This window comes from Vipera berus, assembly GCF_964194415.1.
Source record: "Vipera berus genome assembly, chromosome: Z".
Classification (NCBI taxonomy): domain Eukaryota; kingdom Metazoa; phylum Chordata; class Lepidosauria; order Squamata; family Viperidae; genus Vipera; species Vipera berus.
The window spans coordinates 18,613,562-18,638,411 of NC_138205.1; the positions used below are offsets into that span (position 1 = coordinate 18,613,562).

The following is a 24,850-nucleotide window of genomic DNA, read 5'->3' on the forward strand; positions in this document are numbered from 1 at the left end:
AGTCCAGCCCAACAGACATTATCCTTTTTAAAAAATATGTCACCCACTCTAAGACTTGGGGGGAAAGCTATGATTGCATGATCTTTCAAATGAGGGAAGAGTAGGAGTCCTAGGATGTCCAGAGGGAAGCTATTCCAGAGGCAAGTGGTGTGTCAGAGGAGGCCCACTTCCTGAGTCCCATCACATAATATTGTTAAATTGGGAGGTCTCGGAACATCCCAAATTAACTTTCCCTGCTTACTATATGTTTAATTGTAGACCCATCCAACTGGATGAGGCCAAAGGTTCACGTAGCCGGCCTGTGCTTTCTCTTTAGCCAATCATATGCTTCTAGGAAGCGTGCGTATTTACTAGGCTGCTCATTTTTCCAGAAAAGGGATAGGCTAAGGCAATAACACTTAGACTAATATACCGCTTCATAATGCTTTACAGTCCTCTCTCGGCAGTTTCAGCCTATTTCCCCCAAGAATCTGGGTCCTCATTTTACCAACCTCGGAAGGATGGAAGGTTGAGTCAACCTTGAGCCACTCAGGATTGAACTCCTGGCTGTGGGCAAAATCAGCCTGCAATACTGCATTCTAACCACTGTGCCACCACTGCTTCCTGAATGTTTCAGGAACAAGCATGATGGTATGTGGGAAAGTCCTTGGGTGACAAGAGGAAGATTTGCAACCTAGGCAATGGATCTTCCTCCTGTTTTCCAAGGTTATTCAAAACTGAGACTCTGGGAAGAGTGCAGAAAAGAGCAACAAAAATGATCAAGGGACTGGAGACTAAAACATACAAAGAACGGTTGCAGGAATTGGGTATGTCTGGTCTAATGGAAAGAAGGACTAGGGGTGACATGATAGCAATATTTCAATATTTTAGGGGGTCAACCTATTTTCCAAAGCACCAGAAGGGAAGACAAGAAGCAAAGGATGGAAACTAATGAAGGAGAGAGGCAACCTAGAACTAAAGAGAAATTTCCAGATAGTTAGAACAATTCATCAGTGGAACAACTTGCCTTCAGAAGTTGTGAGTGCTCCATCACTGGAGGCTCTTAAGAAGAGACTGGACAGTCATTTGTCTGAGGTATACGGTCTCCTGCTTGAGCAGAGAGTTGGACTAGAAGACCTCCAAGGTCCCTTCCAACTCTGTTACTCTGTTCTGTTCATTCCCACATACTACCACAGAGTGCTTGAGGAAGTATCTTTGTAACTAGTTATGTCACTCATGCTAACAATTTGTCCCTCACCCTAACAATTTTATGAACAGAAAAGTCCTCCAATCTTGAAAGAGTAGCCACAGAACATTCTTAAAAATTAGCTGTTTTTCTAGCCCAAACAAGTGGAAGTTCTTAGTTCACTTAAAAACTAGCTCCAATTACATTCAGTATTATTCCTGTCCATGAACTGGAGGGAGAGAATTTCAGAAAGAGTCACTTGAGATGGACCTAAACTAACTTTACTCTCCTTCTTTCTCTGTGTTGCAGCAATCGGCACCCACAATTGCAGCCAACGGGTAAGATATTGGTGAACATTTTGAGAAAGGATTGGTTATTTGGGGAATATAAACAGGGAGTTTGGAAGAGAGGAATAGCATTTAGGATTTTTAAAAAAGCTAAAAGGGAAGGTTGGGAAAGACAAGGATTTTAATGATTAGGGTGGAAAGGGCCATTTCTAATTCCTGGTGCATGAAATCTTTTAAAGAGGAAGTAAAGAAATTGAATATTTGGAACATGCAGAATGCGTGCAATGTTGGAGATTTTAGACCTTTCCACTTTATTGGATGAAGAAGTCGCCAAGCCTGGCTTCCTCAGTCATGGTCATCACCCCCCAGTATAATCACCACTGTAGCATTAACAAAACTCAGTGTGAATAGAGGAGACTATCTTGCTGGGGACATGATTCCAGTCCCTACCCTGATCCTACTGGGAAGAGAAACTTCAAAGAGAAATGAAGAGTTGGAGGTGTGGTGGTGGTGGGGAGATTAACATTTTAGGAGTTAGGGTTAGGTGTGCAAGAATTTGTCATGGGCCCTTTGGGGCAGGGGTCTCCAACCTTGTCATCTTTAAGACTGGTGGACTTCAATTCCCAAGAATTCCTCAGCCAGCTTTGCTGGCTGAGGAATTCTGGGAGTTGAAGCCCACCAGTCTTAAAGATGCCAAGGTTGAGGACCCCTGCTTTAGAGGATGGTGATCAGATTGGATAAATTTAGGAGGTTTTCTGAGATTGAAAATTGTGAGCCGTTTATGAAATGCTTAGGTCAATTCTACATTGCTTTTTTCCCCCTCTTCTCTTTCTTCTTTTTTCTAAAAATCTATTTTTTCTATTTTTCTCTATCCATCTATCTATCTATCTTTGCTCTGGGAATAGCTGGGTCCGGTGGTAAAACCAAGGATAGGAGCCAGCTAGGGAGGTGGAGGGCGTTAAGAAGCTTAGCTTAGGGCAGGTGATGGTGTGTTGCAGTTAATAATTGCAGGTTCTTACCAGGGTGAGGGCGCTTTTGGTGATCAGCAACCCTTGGATGTTGAGCAAGGACTTCAAATTGTTGTCCTTAATCTGAACTTACAAGTACTGGTGGCTAGGAATCCAGTTGGCCCACCATGCCTTAAAAGAATGAGGGCCTCTGAACACAGAATTTGACAAGCGACATAAAATTCCCCATCGTGACTTTTGTATTTCAGTCCTATTTAAATTCTCTGTCCTCTTTTTAAGAAATGCTTTAATTATCTATTTATTATTGGATAGTAAGAAATAACTGAGAAGTAATCAGAATGGAGACTTCTGGTATAACTTCCAGAACTTGTAAGTTTTTCTCTCTCGTGGTTCTCTAAATTCATTTATCCCAAAATCTCCGGAGTCTTGATTCTTGCCCAGATCAAAAAGAACCAAAATATTGGCATGTCAATCTTCACTCAATTTATTGACATTTAACCTGTTGAATTGGGTTATGCTGACAAAAAAAATTGTATTCCAAATGCTATTTTAACTATCTTTCAAACAATCCTTACATCATGATTAGGATACCAAGGATTAGTTGTCTAGGGAAACAGGATTAGCTGTTAAAATTAATTTTTAAAGTTCATAGCATAGATAAGCACATAATGAGATAAGAATAAATAAACTAACAAAAGATGTACCAACTACAAAGGCCTCGAATTAAACTAGATAAACATCCAATATAATTTCTTTCCTACTCTTTACATGCACATTTTCATATATTCTGATTAATTTATTCATACACGTACATATGCAGATATGAGGAAGCACCTAATAATCAGTTCATCATAGATAAGCATAGATAAGCACATAATGAACTAAGAATAAATAAGCTAACAAAAGATGTACCAACTATAGAGGCTTTGAATTAAACTAGATAAGCACCCAATGGAATTTCCTTCCTACTCTTTACATGCACATATTCATGTATTCTGATTAATTTATTCAAACACGTACATATGCAGACATGAGGAAGCACCTAATAATCAGTTCATAATGTTGCAGGGAGGAAGGGGAATCTCTCATAGTTCTCAAAATAAATTAAAATCAAATTACTGTTTTGCAGTGGTACTAGAAATTCTGGATTTGACCAGCACTGCTTGAATGCAAAGATAAAACTAGACAAAGTCTCAATGTAACACTGAAATAATCCTTGTAGGTAACTTCTCCCTCTTTTTATTTTTGCTTAGAATGGAGAGGACTATGTGTTTTTTTTACAACCTGGAAAATGAGCTAAAGCACATCCATGCTAAATATAAACAAGTTTAAGGCCAATGTCATGGGTTTCCCAAAAGATAACTGGGAAACATAACATCATCACAGATTTGGAGAAAATGTTTAGGTAAATTCTGGGCCATGTAACGTGTTTGCCATGCGGGAGAACTTTGGGATTATGCCATGGAGTAAAGGAAGAGGAAGCAGCTAGTAAAAAATGAACTGGTGTAAGAAGGCAGAATGCTTGCTTCCCCTTATAACAGGTCCCTTTTTATTGCCGTGCTCAACTGCCAGGACAGCTTAAGAGGAGAGAAGAACCACAGAAGAATGGGAAGACAATCAACAGTTTCTCCTCTGTTAGAAGTGTGTGTATGTATGTGTGTGTGCATGCACACATACACAAGCATGAGTATTTCCCCGTTCTTTTTCTCCGCGTCATGGTGGAGAAAGCATCATTCTCAATAAGCAATGTTGTTATATGGTGGGAATAGACCCCTCTCACAAAGTAAGTAACAGATACCTGATACCTTCAAATATGATATAAAAGGATCACCTAGGGTTCATACTAGTCCCCAGCTACCCATATATTTACAGTGTAATTTGTCCATTCTTTTTCAAATCATGAAAGTGGATTGTGAAGACAAAGGCAGTTTGGTCTAGTGGTGAAGGCACCAGGCTAAAATCCAGGAGACTGTGAGTTCTAGTCTTGCCTTAGGCATGAAAGCTGGCTGGGTGCCTAAGGCCAGTTACTCTGTCTCTCAACTCAACTTACCTCACAGGTTTTTGTGAGCAAAATAGGAGGGGGAAGCAGTTTTAGGTATGTTCACAACCTTTAGTTATGAAAATAATAAAGGCAGAGTATAATAAAACTTCTTGCAAATCTTTTCATGACATCTCTGCACTAAGTTTCATGCTGCAAAACCTAATCGAATTCAGTTTCTAGAATGTTCCCAGCATGTGCTTTATAGTCTAAAAATAACAACAACAAAAAACAAAGAGTAGTTATGTGGAGATTAGAAAGGGTGAGCCCAGTTATGCAACTGTAGACCACAAGTTTCGCCTAGTAAACATTGCAGGATTTCCAGTTATTTTGCAAAGAACATAAAATGAGATAAGGATAAAGAGTTCTTTTAAACCAATACCCTAATTACGTAATCTTGTTTGGTCCAACTCTTATGGAAGTGAGGCGCACTTGACTCCCTCACCGTTGGTGAGGATTACTTTACAACAGTCACGTCTTAGGTTCCTTTACGGACGTAAGTCGAAGGCTACCTGTACCTAGGGCAGGGGTCGGCAACCTTGGCTCTTTTATGACTCGTAGAGTTCAACTCCCAGAATTCCTGAGCCAGAAGGCTGGCTCAGGAATTCTGGGAGTTGAAGTCCACAAGTCATAAAAGAGCCAAGGTTGCCGACCCCTGACCTAGGGCTTTCCCCTCCATTTTGTCCCACAACAGCAATCCAAGGAAGAAGGTTTGGCTGAGGGAGAATTATTGGCAGAAAAGTAAAGTAGAACTTGGGCCTTCTCACGCCAAGTCGTACTACTTTACCACGCCCTCGTGCTATCTGTGATGCACATCGCCTTCCCAATAGTTCTCTGGAAAATGTCCCCTTTCTCCCTTGTGTTAATACACACATGGCTGTGGTTAAAAGCACACTTCGTTATTGGCCAAGCTACAACCTAATTCTTTTTGCAGTCAGAGTAAGTTTGGAATGTACAGGAGCAGAGAACAAAAGAACAAAGCAGTAGCCCAAGGAGGAGCTCAGAAGAACTTAGGGAATCCTTCAGGCCTTGGGGACTTGGGAGGGGACCAACGAACAAAAGACCAAGCCCAGCCCTTTCCCTGGATAGAAAAAGAAAGGAAGGAGACTTGGGTCTCCCAAGAAGTCCAGGAGAATAAAGTAGAGCCCAGATTAGCTCAAAAGAAAACAGAGTGTGTTCAAGCAGAACAAGAAAGGAAGTGAACAAGAATTCCGTTCTTTTCTTCTCTGCTGCCTTATGATTTGGATGAGACCCTGGTGCATGGGGGTAAAGCAGTTAGGGCAATGAGGGCGAACCTTTTAGAGACCGAGTGCCCAAACTGCAACCCAAAACCCACTTATGTATCATCATCAGGTGCCGGGTGGGTGTTGCCCTTTGGGTGGGCGTGGCCCATTGGGTGGGCGTGGCCCATTGGGTGGGCGTGGCCCATTGGGTGGGCGTGGCCCATTGGGTGGGCGTGGCTGCGGTGGTAACGGCAGACTGGGTGGGACTAAAAAGTTCAATCAATCAATTCCAACTTTGCGAGATCTCTTTTTTTTTCCCTGAGAGAAGTTGAAATGGATTGATTGATTGAACCTTTTTTTTTTTTTTGCCCACGGTGGCGGAGGCCTAAAGCGAAAAGGTTTTATAAAACCCAGCTGAAGGCCTGGGACTGAGGTGACGGCGCGCGTGCCCACAGAGAGGGCTCTGCGTGCCGCCTATGGCACGCGTGCCATAGGTTCGCCACCACGGAGTTAGGGGAACTCAGCTCTGAAAGCAGGAAGAAGATTGGAGGAGAGAGACAGAGAGATGAGACTCTTCCAGATGGCAAGAAGCCAGAGTCAGGGACCAGGTGCTTTGGGCACAGAAGGGAAACGTAACAAGATGAAAACAAGAGGACAGCGGTTTAAAGAAAGATGGCGCCCAGAAGAGAACCCAAGAGGGGGACACTAGACAGCCAGTGAAGGTAGGATTGGAGCAAGGTGGGAATTGGGCTGTCTCCTTTTTCTTTTTCTTCTTGAATTCCTATCCTTCTCAGAACCAGTTTGCAAGATGGGTGTCCCAGCCAGTCCAGCTCTGATCCTCATAAAATCTAGCTGGAAGAAGGATTGCAGTTACTGTACTGTAAATGGTTCAGGGTGTCTTTTCTGGTAGGAAATGCCACCTATTACAAAAAAAAAAGAGGCAACTGGTGTAAGCTAATATCTCATTTTGCCCTTTCCTGGTCATTATCCATTCCTTCCTTCTATATCATGTTGTTGTTGTTTTTGTTCTGTAATTGGGCAATCTTTGTGAATATGAGAGTGGCCAGAGTGGGTCACGTTGCTATTGTGGTTAATGCTAATTAATGATAACACCTATACCATCTTGCAATCTTCTCTGCTACCATTTTTTACCGGCAGGATGCATGAAAGTTGGGATATTAGAAATACACTTGCATTACCCCCTAAACCCAGTATATATTAAATAAAATCTGCATAAAACAAGAGACATCTAGAGTTGAAATAAATGTCATCAATCAATCTGTTTAAAACTACCCAGATGCATGGTGATGCCCAAATCCAGGATCAATTCCACTTTAAGATATTGAAGGAAGCGCTGGATATTTATATTCAGTTCAATAAACAGGACTTAACACTAATAACTCTGTATTTGGAAGTTACCCTTTCATTCTCTATCATACTTACACCTCTAGATTAAGATGACATGAAGTAAATAATATTTCACAATTCATTTACTAACCCTCAACTATTAACTAGAACAGGGGTGTCAAACTCAATTTCATTGAGGGCCACATCAGCATTGCGGTTGCCCTCAAGGGGCCGGGTGGGTATGGCCAGGGTGGGCGTGGCCTACTGAGTGGGTGTGGCTAGACTGTGTATGGCCTACTGGGTGGGCATGGCCAGCTCTACATCGTTCGCATCGAGGGTGCCTATGGGGGCCTGGGCAGGAGTGGGACAGATCTGAGGGTCTCTGGCAGAAGGAGGGTCTCTGGACCAGGGCCAAGGCAGTGGGGGCCGTTCCCTCACTGTTTCCAGGATGGCTTCGCGGGCCACATGAAACCACTTCGCCGGCTGGATCCGGCCCCCGGGCCTTGTGTTTGACATGTCTGAACTAGATTAATCCTTACTTATTAACATTTAAAACGTTTTGTAGCTTAATTTGTTGATGACCCAAGGGTTGTCAGTCATCCCACTGACCAAACTTCTTTTGCGCACTTCTGTATCTCATCCTTGTCTTTGCTGTGATGCAGACTAAGCTCTACTGAAATTTTCAGGACTTCTGGGACTTTAATTAGAAGTTTCCTTCTTTTGGGTTTTCTTTAATGGATCGGCTTTGTTACCTGTCAAGAGAAAAATTGGTTAACTTTTTATTACTAGTTTTCACTCTTTGTAGTTTTCTTGTTCAATAGAATAGTTTTTTAAAATTTAATTAATTAATTTATTTATTTTATAAATGCACTATTTTAATTATGCTGACAGTTGTAGAAGTACAGAAAACTTAATGTGGACCCAACAATTGTTGTAGTCAATTATATGATGAAATTTGCATATATTTGTAAGTAAAGAAGTCGTCAGGGGAAAGTGAAGGGAAAGTGTTTAAAAAAATCAAGATGGTTGCTACAGGCTTCAGGTAGTCCTCGACTTACAACAGTTCATTTAGTGACTATTCAAACTTACAAGGGCATTGAAAAAAGTGAGTTATGACCGTTTTTCACAGTTAGGACCTCTGCAGAATCCCCGTGATCACGTGATCAAAATGCTTGGCAACTGGTTCATATTCATGACCGTTGCTGTGTCCCAAGGTCATGTGATCACTTTTTGTGACCTTTCGACAGGCAAAGTCAATGGGGAAACCAGATTCACTTAACAACGGGTTACTAACTTATCAACTGCAGCGATTTGCTTAACAACAGTGGCAAGAAAGATCATAAAATGGGGCAAAAAAATCGCTTAACAAATGTCTCCCTTAACAACAGAAATTTTGGGCTCAATTGTGGTTGTATGTCGAGGATTACCTGTATGTGATCAAAGCTTGGACCTTTCTATGTGCACCATAATGCACATAAAAAGGAGGGAGGGTTTTGGTCACATAGCTGCGGCCACCATTTTGACTTTTCCAGACTTCCCTGGAAACAGCAGGTTCCAAAGAAGAAAGCATGTGGCTTGTTTTTAATACATTGCAAGAGCAGCATCTTAGTAATCCCCCCATTTTTTTCTGTTGAGCGTTCATATTTCTGTGAACATGGGCTGGGCCACTTGCAGATTTAGACCCCCCCCCCAAAAATTGCGTGTTTAATTAGAGGCAGTTTTCTTTTAAAAAAAACCCAATAATAATAAAAACTAAGTGAATGAATAACTTGTGTGGCTGTAGAGTAAACTAAAGGAAAGCCACATCTCTGTATAAAGGTCTAGAACAGAGAATGTTTCTGTGAAGTGAAAGTGAAAGTGAAAGGAATGGAAGACGAGATAGATATAAACCTTGGGAGTGGTCATCTCTAAAACTTTCAGTAAAACATGATGATCCCACCCCCAGCAGCATCTAAATCTCTGTTCTTATTGGTTACTGATCAGGAACAGTGGAAAACGGATAGCAAATTCGCAGAAAAGAGGCCAAGACTTTCTGATTCTCAGAAAATACGAAATGGAAAAAAATAAAGTTTTCTGGGTCTAAATCGGATGGCTAGCAGGGAGGAAAAGCCGGAAAGCCACCCTAATAGGATATGCATATACCGTGGTGCCTTGGTACTCAACTGTTTTTAAACTCAGCGAATTTGGTACTCAACAAATTTGACGTAAAAAATTTGTCCCGGTACTCATTGTTTGTTTGGTACTCAACGCCCAAGCTAGAACTTATCCATGTCGGCTGCCTTATGACTCACTACATTATCCCTTATGGAAAAAATCTGTTTGGTATTGATCACGTCTCTTGAAACCATTTAATGATAAGTACCAAGGTACCACACTAACTGAAGGATGAGCTCAGCTAAAATTTCTTGACTTGTGATAAGAGGCAACCTTGTTCCTTAATCCTAAATCAACTTGCTACCTTCATTCATTTGTCTCCAGTCAGTAGATCTTGTAAAAAAAAAGTGAATTAACTTAGATGTGGAGTCTGATCTACACAGATCATAGGTATTCTTGCATTAAACCCAGTGTATCTTCCTTCTCGCTCACAGGTGCAAACATCCAGAGAAACCAGTGATCTGCACCCACAGCTTCACAGCCAGAAACAGCAATGAACTGTCGGTGCTTCAAGGAGAGATATTAGAGGTGAATTTATGACCCAGGGTATCAACCATGTCAAAAATAGGGCAGTGGAAACCTTAATATAAAGAAGATAATTGCATTTGGGAATCCCAAAATTTGGAAACACACTATTGTTTGCCACTTTGAAATTTTAACATGAAAATTGGCTGGGTGATTTTGGGCCAGTCACTCTCAGTTCAACTCCCCCCACATTGTTGCTGTGGTGGAGAAAATTGGAAGAGGAAGAGTATTACTCATGAATTACTTATAAAGTATGTATTTCTTTAAATGTGTGTTATGTATGTGTACACTTTTGAGCAACAAAAATTCACTTTTAAGGTATGCCACTCTTCCAACAGTAAAAAAATTGATAATAAAGGTTATCTATCTATCTATCTATCTATCTATCTATCTATCTATCTATCTATCTATCTATCTATCATCCATCTATCTATCATCTATCTATCATCCATCCATCCATCCATCCATCTTTCTTTAGCGTATGGCATGAAATACATGGATAGCAGTAGTAAAGATATATGGGAAAAACAAATAATATCTTACATGTAAGATGAAGACGTATAGTGAATTTTTAAGCTATAAGGAATTCAAGAAATTATATATTCAGTTACAAATATATATTTTATTTTAAGATATGTTGGTTCATATAAAATACATTGGTTCATAAAGTAAAATAAGTGTTCTATATATTAACACATATGTTATATATTAATACTATAATATGTGTGTGTGTGTGTGTGTATGTATATGACAGGTAGTCCTTGACTTATGACTACAATTGAGCCCAAAATTTCTGTTGCTAACTGAGACATTTGTTAAGTGAGTTTTGCCCCATTTTATGACCTTTCTAGCCCAAGTTGTTAAGTGAATCACTGCAGTTGTTAAATTAGTGACACAGGTGTTAAGTGAATCTGGCTTCCCCATTGACTTTGCTTGTCAGAAGGTCACAAAAGGTGATCACATGACCCCAGGATGCTGCAACCATCATAACTATGAACCACTTGCCAAGTGGCTGAATTTTCATCATGTGACTATGGGGATGCCGCAATAGTCGTAAGTGTGAAAAATGGTCATCAGTCACTTTTTTTCAGTGTAACCTTGAACGGTCACTAAATCAACTGTTGTAAGTTGAGGACTGTTGGTATCTATGCCATTTATCCAATTAAGCACAGTGTTTGTTAATTGGAGGAATTCTACTTTTCTTCCTGTGTAAGCTCTGTTATAGCACTTATAATGTAAGAGCGGTGGGATAAAAGACAAACAAACCAACAAATACAGAATTTCTGCAAGGTTAGCTAAATAATTGTGAAGTGCTTTCAGACCTCTTCGGCAGAGGCCATATGCCTTAAATCAGGGGTCTTCAAACTTGGCCCTTTTATGACTTGTGGACTTCAACTCCCAGAATTCCTCCGCCAGGCATGCTGGCTGAGGAATTCTGGGAGTTGAAGTCCACAAGTCATAAAAGGGCCAAGTTTGAAGATCCCTGCCTTAAATGAAAAGCATCACTATGCATAAACAGGCTGTTTACTAAACAAGTTGTACATTGCTAGCAGGAATGGAATTATTCACAAGGCTGAAATTAGGACAGTTGTGAGAGTCACAAAAACTGGCTGGAACGTTGTCTCTGCTTATATGGAAATATTTGGTTTGTTGCTAGGTTCTCGATGATAGTAAGAAGTGGTGGAAAGTCAAGAACTGTTATGGTCAAGTTGGTTACGTCCCTTATAATATTCTTGCTCCAGTGCTGAATGGAGATAATTCCAGTATCCAGAATGGCAAGGAAATGCTTCTAATTCATGAAATCACCCCTGTAATGACAAAGGTGAGTTAATTACATGAATTAGGGCTTTGTTTATTTGTTTCTGGTTTTTTTTAACCTTCTGTATCCTATGGGATTGAAGATTAAAAACCAATATTTTAAAAACGGCAAAGAACACAAATGTCTATGGAGATTCTCTGTCATCCAGGTAATAGTTGGCCCAAAGGTGCTTTTTCAAGAGGCAACTGGACTTTCTTAGTTTCCCTTTGAAGATGTTTCACTTCTCATCCAAGAAGCTTCTTCAGCTCTGACTGGATGGCAGGGCTGAATTCTTCAGTCAGAGCTGAAGAAGCTTCTTGGATGAGAAGTGAAACGACTTCAAAGGAAAACAAGAAAGTCCAGTTGCCTTGTGAAAAAGCACCTTTGGGGCAAGGAAAACCCTTGAACCAGCAAAGCAACCAATCTAAACATCGGGGGCGAGGGGGAAACTAATGAAATGTATTCATTAATTTGATGTATTTATATGGCCACCCATGTCACAGATCAGGGCTCTGGATGGCATACGATACAAAACGTGATTGGGTAGAACAGCCTTAATCTTCTCCAGATATGTTAAGTTATAACTTGATGATCCACACCTGACACAGCTAGTCCTCAGCTTAGGATCACACTTGGGACTAGAATTGCCATTTCTTTGTGAGGTGATTGTTAATTGAATCACACCTAATTTTACAGACTTTTTTTGGCCCCAATTAACCAAATCAAAAGGGACGCGGTGGCTCAGTGGGTTAGGACGCTGAGCTTGTTGATCAGAAGGTCAGCAGTTTGGCGGGTCAAATCCCGAGTGCCGTGTAACAAAGTGAGCACCTGTTACTCGTCCCAGCTTCTGCCAACCTAGCAGTTCAAAAGCACGTAAAAATGCAAGTAGAAAAATAGGGACCACTACGGTGGGAAGGTAACAGCGTTCCGTGCGCCTTTGGCGTCTAGTCATGCTGGCCACATGACCAGGGAGATGTCCTCAGACAAGCGCTGGCTCTTCGGCTTTGAAATGGAGATGAGCACCGGCCCCTAGAGTTGGAAACGACTAGCACGCATCTGCGGGGGAACCTTTACCTTTACCTTTTAACCAAATCACTAGAGTTGTTAAGTGGATCAGTCACAAGGTTATTAAACAAACCAGGCTTCCCCCATTGACTTTGCTTGCCAGAAGCCAGATGGGAAGGTCACAAATGATCACAGGGTCATGGGATACTGTAATGGTCATAAATACATGCTGGTTACCAAATGCCTGAGTTTTGATCACGTGCTACAAGGAACATCATGCAGGTTTCACTGGTAAGATGGTACCAGATGATGAATATCAGGCAGGAGAAGCAGAACGGAAACTGGAGAGGAAGGTAAGGCTAGTGAAAAGGATTACTGCATGTGGCAATATGGTTTTGCAAGTCCCAACTCTATCTCTAAGTATGAAAAGCTGAGGACATGAAATGTAATATGCTTAGGGATGTCCTGGGAGAATCTATTGGTGATTATTAGAAACCAAATACTGGACTAGATGGATCTTTGGGGTGATCCAACGTTGCAGCACATTGGTCAGAGAGACCTGATAAAGCCTGGTGAGATTTAGGGAAAGCAATCAAAGCTTTCCCTCTTTGAGGTCTAGAAAATGCTAAAAATATCAAAAACGGAAGAGTATGAAATCAGAACTGCATTCCACATTCCGTTCTAAAAGGGGAAACCAATTATCATGGCTCCATTGGATCCTGGTTTGGAGGAGGAGGAGGAGGAGGAACCAGGACCATCTGATGGGGATGGCACGGTCCCCTCAGAATGAGTGGCAAGTCCAGGGGCTGAGTGTGAGGCAGTCTCAGGGTCACTGGGCAATGGGGGGAGGCAGCCAACTGGATGGAGAGGTGCCTGCAGGAGAGGATCAGTTGCAGAGGGCCAGTGGAGATGACAAGCTCCAGACCACTTCTGACAAAGAACAGCTGCCTCCCCCCCCCACAATCCGCAGGCATGGAGAGCAGAGCAGAGGGAGGCACAGAGGAGGTCGGTGAGGTTGCTCGCAAGGAAGCAGCGCCACTCCTCCTCACAAGGAACTGGGCATGATTTAACTAGACACTGGAGGAAGATGTGTTATCTGGAACACCTGTTTATTCTGATGCACACCTTCCTGGCTTTCATGGATCTTGGCTCACGTGTGTTGGCTCCAAACTGACTTCAGACTCTTGGACCATGCTTTGGTTCTTGGAACCCTGGATTTTTGTTGCAGACTTGGTACTTATGGGTGTTGTGACTTCCATCTTGGCCTCATGGGTTGTCTAGAATTTAATTTGTGGAACCAGGGAATTCAGACGGAGGGAAAACTGAGGGCTGAGATGGAGCTACACTGGCACCATTGGTGGGTCATTTGGTGCTGTGTTAAATGTGTAATAAATGGACTCTACTTAACCTCTTCCTTGCCAGCATAACTTGGGTCCGAACACCAACAGACAAAACTAGCCAAATGAATTGGGATCTTACATATTAAAACTCAGTTACTTTAGAGGACTAATGGCTTGTAGATAATTAATGTAGCCTTGTCACCACAATTTCTTGTAACATCTCTCCCAATCAGAAATAAACTTCTACCATTCTTTGTTCTTCCTTTCTTTCTCCACATAGATAACACCACCTCAGCCACCAGCAAAGACCACAAATCTGCAGTCCAATGGTGTAAAATGGGCCACCACAGAGGAGCTTAACAAGAACCACAGTAAGAAAGGTGAGACCCCTCTTTCATTTGGAACTGAAGACCCAGCAAACAAGCAATTCTTCTTTTTTGTTTTGCCTGAGCACATGGTCCACATTATCTGTGAGAAATCTCGGGTTGACCTCTGACCTACGTAGTAAGAGCACAGAACTGGAATTATGTTAGGTGGAGTTGACTTGTCTACTAAAATATGCTTTGGACAATCTGAACTCTGAGTCTAGGATAGCGAGGGAGACCTTGTGGTCCTTCAGAAGTTGCTGAATTACATTCCAATCATCTCCCTCACCGATGTTCATGGTTGACTAGAACTCTCGGACAGTTCAGTAGCATTTAGAAACCACGATGCTCCCCATCCTTGCTCTAGAACAGGGGTCCCCAACCAGGGGTGCGAGACGACATTCCAGGGAGTGCGAAAACTTGGATTTAGAAGTTTCAAATTTATAGCGTATGTGCATAATTTCTTGCCGTTATTTCGGACTTTTGTAAGGGGTGAGAGAATATATCAGAAGCATTCTAGGGGTGTGGGTTATAGAAAAGGTTGGGAACCACTGCTCTAGAAGAAAGCAACGTGATCTATATATTTTCAAACAACTAAACTAGCTTCTCAATGGTTTCCTAAAATGGTGGATCATGTAATATTGGAAGGAATATTGCTCTTGTGACCTGCCAAAACCTGAGCCTTTATCCCAAATCCCGAATGTCCTTTCTACAGCACTTAGTACCCTACCCTCATAACTGAAGAATTACTTGCTCTGAGAATAATTTCATTTTCTTTTTACCTCCTGGCTACTTCTTTCAATTAAAGGAATTCTTTCAATTAAACCATTTGCTGGTTTGCTTTCCCAAATGTACTCCCTGTTAATGATACAGCAAAAAACGTTACCGAAAGCTTTGGCATGTGGTCCCTGAAAACAATGGACCTGGTTTTCCAAATCCTTGGTGCAACCTGTTGTAGATAACCTAATCTTCTAGAATCTAGATGTCTGGGCTTCAACATTCTGAATTCTCAGAAGTTAACATGATGCTGGCTGATGATATGAATGGTTAACCATTGGATGCCCAGATCTAGGAAGATTGCAGTTATGGTCTCATACTACTAGGAAATACTAGGTAGACCTCGACTTACGAACACAACTGATCCCAAACAGTTATGTTGCTGAATGAGAAAATTTGCTAAGTGAGTTTTGCCCCATTTTACGACCTTTCTTGCCACTGTTGTTACGCGAACCATTGCAGTTGTTAAGCTAGCGACACAGTTGTTAAGTGAATCTGGTTTCCGCATTGACTTTGCTTGTCAGAAAGTCACGAAAACTGATCACGTGACCCTGGGACACTGCAACCCTCAGAGATACAAACCGGTTGCCAAGCGTTTGAATTTTGACCACGTGACTAAGGGGATGCTGCAACAGTCCTAAGTGTGAAAAATGGTCACAGGTCGCTTTTTCCAGTGCTGTTGTAGCTGTCGTAAGTCGAGGACTACCTGTACCCTTATCCACATTATTTGAAGCACTCTAGAGCGATCAAATCCATAATTTAATCCTGCAAAATTCTACAGCATCTACAGCATTTTAGTTTACTGCAGGACACTGTAGAAGGGACAGGACTACCACTTGAAGTATGGGATACAAATGGAGATGTGCAAAATTGGGCAGTCCATCCTTCCTCCCCCTTCCTCCCCCCCATCCCACCAACACAGGAATGGCTCATCCATTTTCAGAAGTGGATGTTTTGGAATAGCAAGTGATATATTTTCTTCTGGATACGATCTGCCCCTAAGTACACAAACAACTCTGAAATACCTGTATTTCCACATCTGGAGAAAAAAACAAACAAACACAAAGTTCTTGGAAGAGAACACATAGTTCTTGCACTTAGCTAGATATAAGGACAAATCCTTTCATTTCCGATGAATCCTTGCATGACATCTCTTTCTGCTTTGGTAGAACACTTCAGTGTGGTCAATGAGGAGCTCATCTTGAAGCTGGCCAACGGAACAGGTGGCTGTGGTAAAGCCCTTCATATCCCACGTACTTTGGATACTGACGTCCCTTTAGACTACAATTCAAATTCTGATCAAGTCCGGACCTGGTTGGAGGCCAAAGGGTTCAATCCATTGTGAGTTGGCCTCCGTTTCTCTTTGAGAAAATATATGGGTTGATAATGAAATACAGGACTTAGATTGCCTATTTCTCTCTTTAAATCGTATTAGATTCAAGATCAGAGATGCTAGGCATGTCAGCTGTGATGTACTGGGATCATAGTAATACCACATGGGTTGCTGAAGCAGCTAAAGGCTCTCCAGCAGCCCAGACTACAAGTCTCCAGCACTACAATTGGCTATCCCTAGGCGGCAATGGTTGCTTCAAATCTATTGGCTGCCGCCTAGGGACTAGACCAGGGTCAGCAACCTGAAACAGTGAAAGAGCCACTCGGAACCGGTTCCCTCACAAAAGGAGGGAAAAATGGGAGCCGCAAAAAATGTGTGCACATGTGCATACATGCGCGCATGGGCAGAAGAGGGTTTGACTGAAGAGTGGAGCCAAGGCGAGATATGCACCTACCCTGCATATTTGAATTGATTGGTTGAACTTTTTTAGTCCCACTTTTTTTGGGGGGACTGCACATGGCAGAGGACTGGGAGCCGCAGGAGATGGCTGAAAGAGCCGCATGCGGCTCCGGAGCTGTGGGTTGCAGACCTGTAGACTAGACTATATATTGCGGCTAATTGCAGCCATTTGCTCAGTACAGAGTCTGCACGAAATAAATATGAGTTTTCCTGTACTCAGCTGTCTCGTCTTCATTCCTGTGCCAAAGAACCCTCTATTTAACATCAGCCATCTTCCTAGTTGATAAACACCTAATAATTTAGAGAATGACTTCTGCAATAGCCACAATATAAACCAGCAGCAACAGCTTTCCTGAATTTGTTGGTGGGCTTCTAAAGTTTGCCGCTGAGCTATGATCAACTATGGATTTTAGTTATATACCCCTAATAGATCCTAACTAAAGTTAAGAGTAAAACTGCGCTAAATAAGATTTCTGTTTGGTTGGGGGGGTGGGGGTGGGGCAAGAGTCCCTCTCATCTCTTGGCCCACCTAGAAGTTTGAAAGCACGTTCTATGTGAGCAGATAAATAGGAACCACTTTGTGGGCAAGACGAGCCAGCACCTCATACGATTAGGATCCTTCTGGCGCTGGAGCTTCCCAATTGCAATGCAGGCTTGTGAGGGAGCTTCGGCGGAGGGAGACGCCTGAGATGCTGCTGCAGGAAACCATTTGTCTTTCTTTCTGGTATGGAGCTAGCTCGCCCCCTGTGGCGGATCTTGGAAAAAACGTATGAGCGTGAATCCAAGAGGGCTAGCAATCTTAGGCAGCCAAACTATTACTCTGCATTAGAATTGTAGCTTCCTAGCAGATGTACCTTTGCCTTACGCTGAGTAAATAAAGTAGACCCCATGGAGATGGGGTTTTTTTTAGACATTCTGCTATTTGGTCAAAAGAGGTGCCAGAGTTTGACCTAGTTAGAGGTCACTTTCAAATTGGTTTCATTTTGAGAGTTTAAACGGAATAACTCCTTTTTCCCATCACGGCCTATTTATTTTACCTACCCTTTTCCCTTCCTTTCTGCAGGATTGTCAATGCCTTGGGAATTCTGAATGGCGCTCAGCTCCTTTCCTTGCAAAAGGATGAGTTCAGAGCTATCAGCCCAGAAGAAGGACCTCGAGTCTACAGCCAGGTTACCATCCAGAAAGCCCTCCTAAAGGTACCAGGGATTTTGAAGTCACTTCTAAGGGTTGAGAAAAGTGTGGTGAGCTGAGACCATTCTTGACCATCAAGACCTCAAGCAACGAAGTAATCTAGCCAGATTCAGCAAAGATATAAGGATTGGAGGGGGAAGGCTGAGTGGGATGAGACTGCCAAAGTTTCAAAGATGTAGATAACATAAGGAGAGTTTTGTGCTTGAGGATCAGAATCAGAATAACAGAGCTGGAAGGGACCTTGTAGGTCATTTAGTCCAACCCCTCACCCAAGCAGGAGATCCTACAGCATTTCTGACAGATGGCAGTCCAGTCTCTTCTTGAAAGCTTCCAGTGATGAAGCTCCCACAACTTCTGAAGCCAAACTGCTCCATTGCTTGATTGTTCTCACTGTCAGAAAGTTTCTCCTTATCTCTAGCTTGAATCTCTCCTTGATCAGCTTCCATCCCTTTTTCCTTGTCTGGCCTTCAGATGCTTTGGAAAAAAGGTTGATCCCCTCCTCTCTGTGACAGCCCCTCAAATATAGGAACACTGCTATCATGTCTCCCCTGGTCCTCCTCTTCACTAGACTAGCCATGCCCGGTTCCTGTAACCGTTCTTCATATGTTTTAGCCTCCAGTCCCCTAATCATCTTTGCTGCTCTTCTCTGCACCTTTTCTAGAGTCTCAACATCTTTTTTATTGTGTGGTGACCAAAACTGGATGCCGTATTCCAGGTGTGGTCTTCCTAAGGCTTTATAGCAGGGGTGTCAAACTGCCGACCCGCAGGCCGGATGCATCATAGCGAAACCACGCCCTCCCCCCAATTGCTGGCAATGGCAAAAAAGTCACAATACATCACGACACGCCATGTGATGTTGCGAGTTTGACATCCCTGCTTTATAGAGTGGCATTAGTACCTCACACGATCTTGATTGAATCCCTCTGTTAGTGCAACTTAGAATTGCGTTGGCTTTTTCGGCTGCTGCCACACACTGTTGGCTCATATTTCATTGATTGTCCACTAAGACTCCAAGATCCCTCTCACAGTTGCTGCTATTAAGCCTGGTTTCACCCAATCTATATGTGTATTTTTGGTTTTTCTTGCCTAAGTTTAAGACTTTACTTTTCTCTACACTGAATTTCATTTTGTTAGATAGGGCCCAGATGAGCACTCCCTCCTTGATTTTCTCCTTTTTCTTCTAGGATTCTGGGAAAATGTCAGAGCTAGAGGCTGTGATGGCAAGACAAAAGATAAAAGCAGAAGGATTGGACTAATAGAGCTCTCTTTTTGTGTGGTGGTGTGACTTTGCTAAAGAAATGTGGAAATTCAGATTCCTCTCTCTACAGGATCAGAATTTAGCCTGTGTAGGATCAGTGTTGTAATTGTTACTGTGGGTTTGTTTTATATTCCTGATTTGCCATCAAACAAGAGAAACTTCCTGGTATTCCCAGTTTCTTAAATCTCTGTTTTTAACATAGACGTCATGGAACAATATTCACTCTCCCCCTTCCTTAATTCCCATTTTTTTTTTAAAAAAAAGGAAATAATTGTGTCCTATAAGATCTACGCTTTCTCCATTTTGGAACAATTGCTTATCTCCTTGTAGAATCAGCTCTCAATCTCTCAGTAGTATACTAATATGGTATAGTATGCACTACCACATCATCTGTTTAGTTCCTTCATTAAACATCAGTCGGGATATTATTGAACAAATTTTTTTCCAGATGTATGGTCTCATGAACTATGCATGTAAATCTACATAAAATTAATGATTTTATACACAGTTTATTTAATCCAGTTCACAGATCAGCACAGGAAATGTAATCAGCATTCTACCTGCATGTTCAGTGAATAACATTTACAACTCTATGAACTTTTAAGGCAAATCATCCTGTCTAGCCACAATGACTCCACCTGTTTTTTTAAAATAGATTGGTTCCTGTGAAATAATAGCTCAGCATTAAAAAAAAAGTTAAATAATCTAAGGAAGTATGTGTCATGAAAAGTGATGAAGTACTATTGTAAGAGTTAATTGCTTTAAATTCAGAGGCCTTTGTCACAGAACAATACAATTTGTGGTCACTAGATGGCAGTGGGCAGCCTCTCTATGCTGTTTAGCTACAGATAATTTCCCTGTAAATCAAAAAGATTTAGCCGGATTTTTAACAGCTTGTTCCTATTGTCCTGAAAGCATTTTTTATGGGGAAAATGAATTGAATCAGCTGCTTTGAAGGAATCTTATTCAAGAAAATGTGATGTTTCAACTTAAAAAAACCCAAAAGCCTTTATGATAAAATGGGGCTATTTGCTGTGCTTCGGTTTCATGGTGTGTGTTTGTGTATGTGTGTGTTAGCTAGTTATTTAATTAGTTCTTTTTTTCCAATAGCTTTCTCACAATTTGATGAACATATGTTGAACAATGCACCATAATTGTGATTGCTATGCTGCTAAAACAGTTTTCCTTAGAGGTTTCTTGAGTTCAGTTTTACCTCTAAATCTACTAGCAGTTCTCCACAGATTGTTTACTCACAAGCTGCTGTAAATTTTTATGGAAGCAAAAGATCTGGATGGTAAAAATCACTGTGAGCTGCTTTCCCCATAATTAATGCAGGGAATATTTATTTTAAGCATATTTATATGAAATTGTTGTTGTCAATATTTGTTTTAAAAAGCTTGATTTTTAAAACTTCTTTTTTTTGGGGGGGGGGAAATGAAATTGATTTTGAAAATTCTCTAGAACAGGGTCCCTAGTTAAGTTGCCCATTAAGCAAACTGGGTTTCTGAGCAGCCTATAAAATCTCCCAGGAAATAAGATTTCAAATAACATTTTTAAGGCCAGAAATTCTGTTCTGTGGCTGCTTTGCATGGAAGCATTGTTGCAGAAGGACTAAGAATCAATTCCATGATCATCTATTCCTTATGGTGGCATTGGTGAATTCAAAATGCAGGTAGTCCTTGACTGGCAACAATTCATTTAGTGACCATTCAAAGATAAAACTGCACTGGGGAAAAAGGTCACCTACAATTGTTTTTCACCCTTATAACCATTGCAGCATCTCCATGGTCACATGATCAAAATTCAAATGCTTGGTAACTGATTCATACTTACGACAGTGTCCCCTTTTCCAACCCTCTGACAAGCAAAGGCAATGGGGAAGCCAGATTCACTTAACAACCGTGTTTCTAATCTAACATGTGTAGTGATTCAATTAACAAATGTGGCAAGAAAGGTCATAAAATGGGGCAAAGCTCACTTAACAAATGTCTCGCTTAGCAGCAGAACTTTTGAGCTCGATGGTGGTCGTAAAGCGAGGACTGCCTGCAAGGGATTACAGTTTAATTTGCACCTGGCAAATTTACTGCAATCCAAAAAAAAAACAAAAAAAAGCCCCATCACACAGGGGACCATCTCTCATTGATAATTAGTTAAAATTTGCACATGTTATGTTTGTGGTTTATTTTCTCCAAACTTCCTGAGACGCCCAGCTGCTTGTTTGTTGTAGTGGGACATGATGGAAATGCGGTATCTCTTATTGTCTCAGGACTTGGGGAGATTTTGTGGAAGACATTGTTAATTATATTAAAATCTGTAAATAAATGTTTCGAACAATAACCTGCCTCGTGGTTCATTTCCAGTGATGCACGCAAGCAGTGAATAATATGGCAACTGATGCAAGTTCACCGATCTGTTAATCTCATGAGGATTTTTCATTGACCATTTATTGACATACCAATGTTTTCATTTCACCCAGTAGAAATAGCCCTCTGGATTGATCTGTTTTAGTGGCAGAGCTTCAGCTGTATTCTTCCATGTTAAACCGTTATATAACTTCATGGCTGTTTCTCCTAAAACTCGTTATTCTTATTTATTCTGTTTTTATAAACTGGGGTCCTGTTAAAATTATCCCAAGCTAATTCACATTAGAATGAGGTCAAATTATTTCAAGAGGCTAGCAGTAGCATTATAGGGCTAAAAAAATGTTAGTAGGTTTACCTTCTTCTTAGTTTTGTGGTATGAAATGGGATTATCGAGGTGTGATGTAAGGAACCACGAAGTGAAAAGAGGAGAGAGATAAGAGAAACGTTGGAGAAATGGCAAAAAATATTTTACATTTACTGTAGAAGGGCAAAACATCAAAATAATATTTCCCTCATTTTTTTCTACCGGTTCAGTTTCTGCATCAGCTTTCCACTTCAAGTCTGGTCTAAGTTCCCAAGATTTTTCTCCACCCCATGATGGACTGATTCCTTGTTCTTCTGGCTTTTTTCTTGAGAGCTCAAGATTGTGTCTATAATGTGTCAAATGTAAAACATAGAATAATGGATGGGACCTTGGAGATCTTCTAGTCCAACTCAAGGCATGAGTCCCTATATCATTCCAGACAAATAGCTATCCAATCTCTTTTTGAAAACATGGAGCACCCACAACTTCTGGAGGCAAGCCATCCCACTGATTGTTTTCACTGTCAAGAAAATTCTCCTTAATTCTAGGTTGAATCTCTGATAATGTTCCATCCATTACTTTTTGTCCTGCTCTCAGGTACTTTCAGAATAGGTCAACACACACACACACACACACCCATTCTCTTTGATAGCCCCTCAAATACTGTCTATGGAGATTCTCAATCACCCAGGTCATAGTTATCCCAAAGCTGCTTTTTCATGAGGCAACTGGACTTTGTTGTTTTTCTTTGAAGACCTTTTGCTTCTCATCCAAGAAGCTTCTTCAGCTCTGAGCTCTGAGCTGAAGAAGCTTCTTGGATAAGAAGCAAAACGTCTTCAAAGAAAAAAGAACAAAGTCCAGTTGCCTCGTGAAAATGCAGCTTTAGGACCCCTCAAATACTGGAAGACTGCTACCATGTCATGCCTAGTCTTTCTCTTCATTAGACTAGACCAGGGGTAGGGAATCTTGGCTCTTTTATGACTTGTGGACTTCAACTCCTAGATTTCCTGAGTCAGCATGGCTGGTTCAGGAATTCTGGGTATTGGAAGTCCACATCGTTATGTTTAGCTTCCAGTTCCCTAATTATCTTTGCTGTTCTTTTCTGCATTCTTTCTAGAATCAGAATAGAGCTGGAAGGGACATTGGAAGTCCCCTAGTCCAACCCCCTATTCAAGCAGGAGATCCTGTATCCTTTCAGATAGATAGCTGTCCAATCTTTTCTTTAAAACCTCCAGTGATGAAGCAACCACAAGTTCTGAAGGCAAGCTGTTCCACTGGTTAATTGTCCTTACTATTAGGAAGTTTTTCTCCTTAGTTCTAGGTTGTTTCTCTCCTTGATTAGTTCCCATCCATTCTTTCTTGTCTTGAATTCTGGTGCTTTGGAAAATAAGTGGACCCCCTCTTCTTTCTGGTAGCCCCTCAAATGCTGGAATACTGCTATTATGTCATAGTGACCAGAACTGGATGCCGTCTCACCATTTTATTCTAACAGCAACAACGCTTTGAACTAGTTAGGCTAAAAGAAAAAGGCGGTGAGCTCCATGATCTGATGAGAACTTAACTTGGATTTTCTCCATACCTATCCAATACCTCCATTGCCATTTCTGCACAGCTCTTTACTAAGATCAAGGCTCCTTCTCTGCTGGCCTCCCACTGCTGGGTAGAAACCACAATGCCGCTTATTTGGGCTCGTTTGGAGGAAAGCCGGTCCAAGCAGCTTGTTTTGAGGAAAGTGTCTGGATTTTGCAACTTGAATGTTGTGGTAAGCACTGTTTATGGAGCAGATTCTTCTAATTCCTGACAGAGAAGCCCAGACCCTTTCAGAGCGGGTCTGAACTTGCTTTGGAGGGTGGATCCCAACATAGGCTTGGCCTGCCAACTTCGATCGGCCAGGCAGAATGGAGTGGGGGGGGAAATGTTGACTCCGTCTTGCCTGGCATGTTGGGTCCATGGGGCAGTGGTTGATCCCACAAACTCATAATAGCTCAGCGAGGTATCCAGAAGTCTCAAGATAAGCAGTGGCATGTGCTGAAGATGGAATGCGAGTTCTGGTTTGACAAGGATGTTTAGGACTGGGTTGGGAGCTACTGAGAGGATGACTCAGTCCTGGCGAGAAATATCACTTCAGTTGCCAAATTCCATATATTGCCACATCTACACACACACACACACACACACACACACACACACACAACCCTTCAGGGATCTTCCCCTTGCTATATATTTCCTAACCAGCAGCAATCTCCATTAGGGAAGCAGTCATAGAAGATGCTGGGAATAGGGTAGAGCTGGAGGAACACCCAGAATTTTCTTATGGGTTATTCAGCTAAGTAGTTATGTGGGTCTTGGGCTTTCTTTTCAATGAGTTGGCAAACCAGGATGTATCTTTGTGGACAGCAGGCAAGAGACCCACAGGAAGACTAGCAACTGGTTGAACAGTCACACCCAGTGCTTTTTTTTGTAAAAGAAAAAGGTGCCGGAACTCACACATGTCATACAACCCACCTTGCCTACCCTACAAGGTTCCATCCAAAAAAGGTGCTGGAACTCCGTTCTGAGCGTTCTATGAGGAAAAAAAAGCCCTGGTCACACCCATCAGAAGATCATAAATAGTTCTCAATCATCCTGGAGAGAAGTTTCAAATAGGGTTCAGTAGAGCTCCAGCTCTGCTTCTGTGTTATTCAACATCTTTACAAGTATCTAGAAAGTGGAATAGATGAAAGCGATGCTTATCAGATTTGCAGATAATAGATTAGACTCTGAACAACAAAATCACTGGACATTTTTTTTGACTTCGAACGTTGTGTCAAATCCAACTTGATGATGTTCAGTGGTGACCAGTGTGAAGTCTTCCATCTGAATAGAGGGGAAGAAAAATATATATAAACATTGGACTAGGGAGATCTGGTTTGGCAGAAGTAAACATGAGAAGGATCTATCCAACTGAATA

The 24,850-nt window shown here is 41.6% G+C and overlaps 1 protein-coding gene across 1 annotated transcript in view; it reads left to right on the forward strand.

Annotated features, from left to right (window-relative positions):
- The window catches only part of LOC308677902 (epidermal growth factor receptor kinase substrate 8-like protein 1), a 49,568-nt gene extending 29,702 nt beyond the window's left edge, over positions 1-19,866 (forward strand). The window contains exons 15-21 of the mRNA XM_081344601.1: positions 1,475-1,503; positions 9,617-9,710; positions 11,365-11,529; positions 14,131-14,230; positions 16,162-16,333; positions 17,848-17,980; positions 19,160-19,866. Coding sequence (XP_081200727.1) covers positions 1,475-1,503; positions 9,617-9,710; positions 11,365-11,529; positions 14,131-14,230; positions 16,162-16,333; positions 17,848-17,980; positions 19,160-19,231 — 765 coding nt within the window. The 3' untranslated portion in view covers positions 19,232-19,866. The remainder of the gene's footprint in view (positions 1-1,474; positions 1,504-9,616; positions 9,711-11,364; positions 11,530-14,130; positions 14,231-16,161; positions 16,334-17,847; positions 17,981-19,159) is intronic.
- Positions 19,867-24,850: the final 4,984 nt, after the last annotated feature.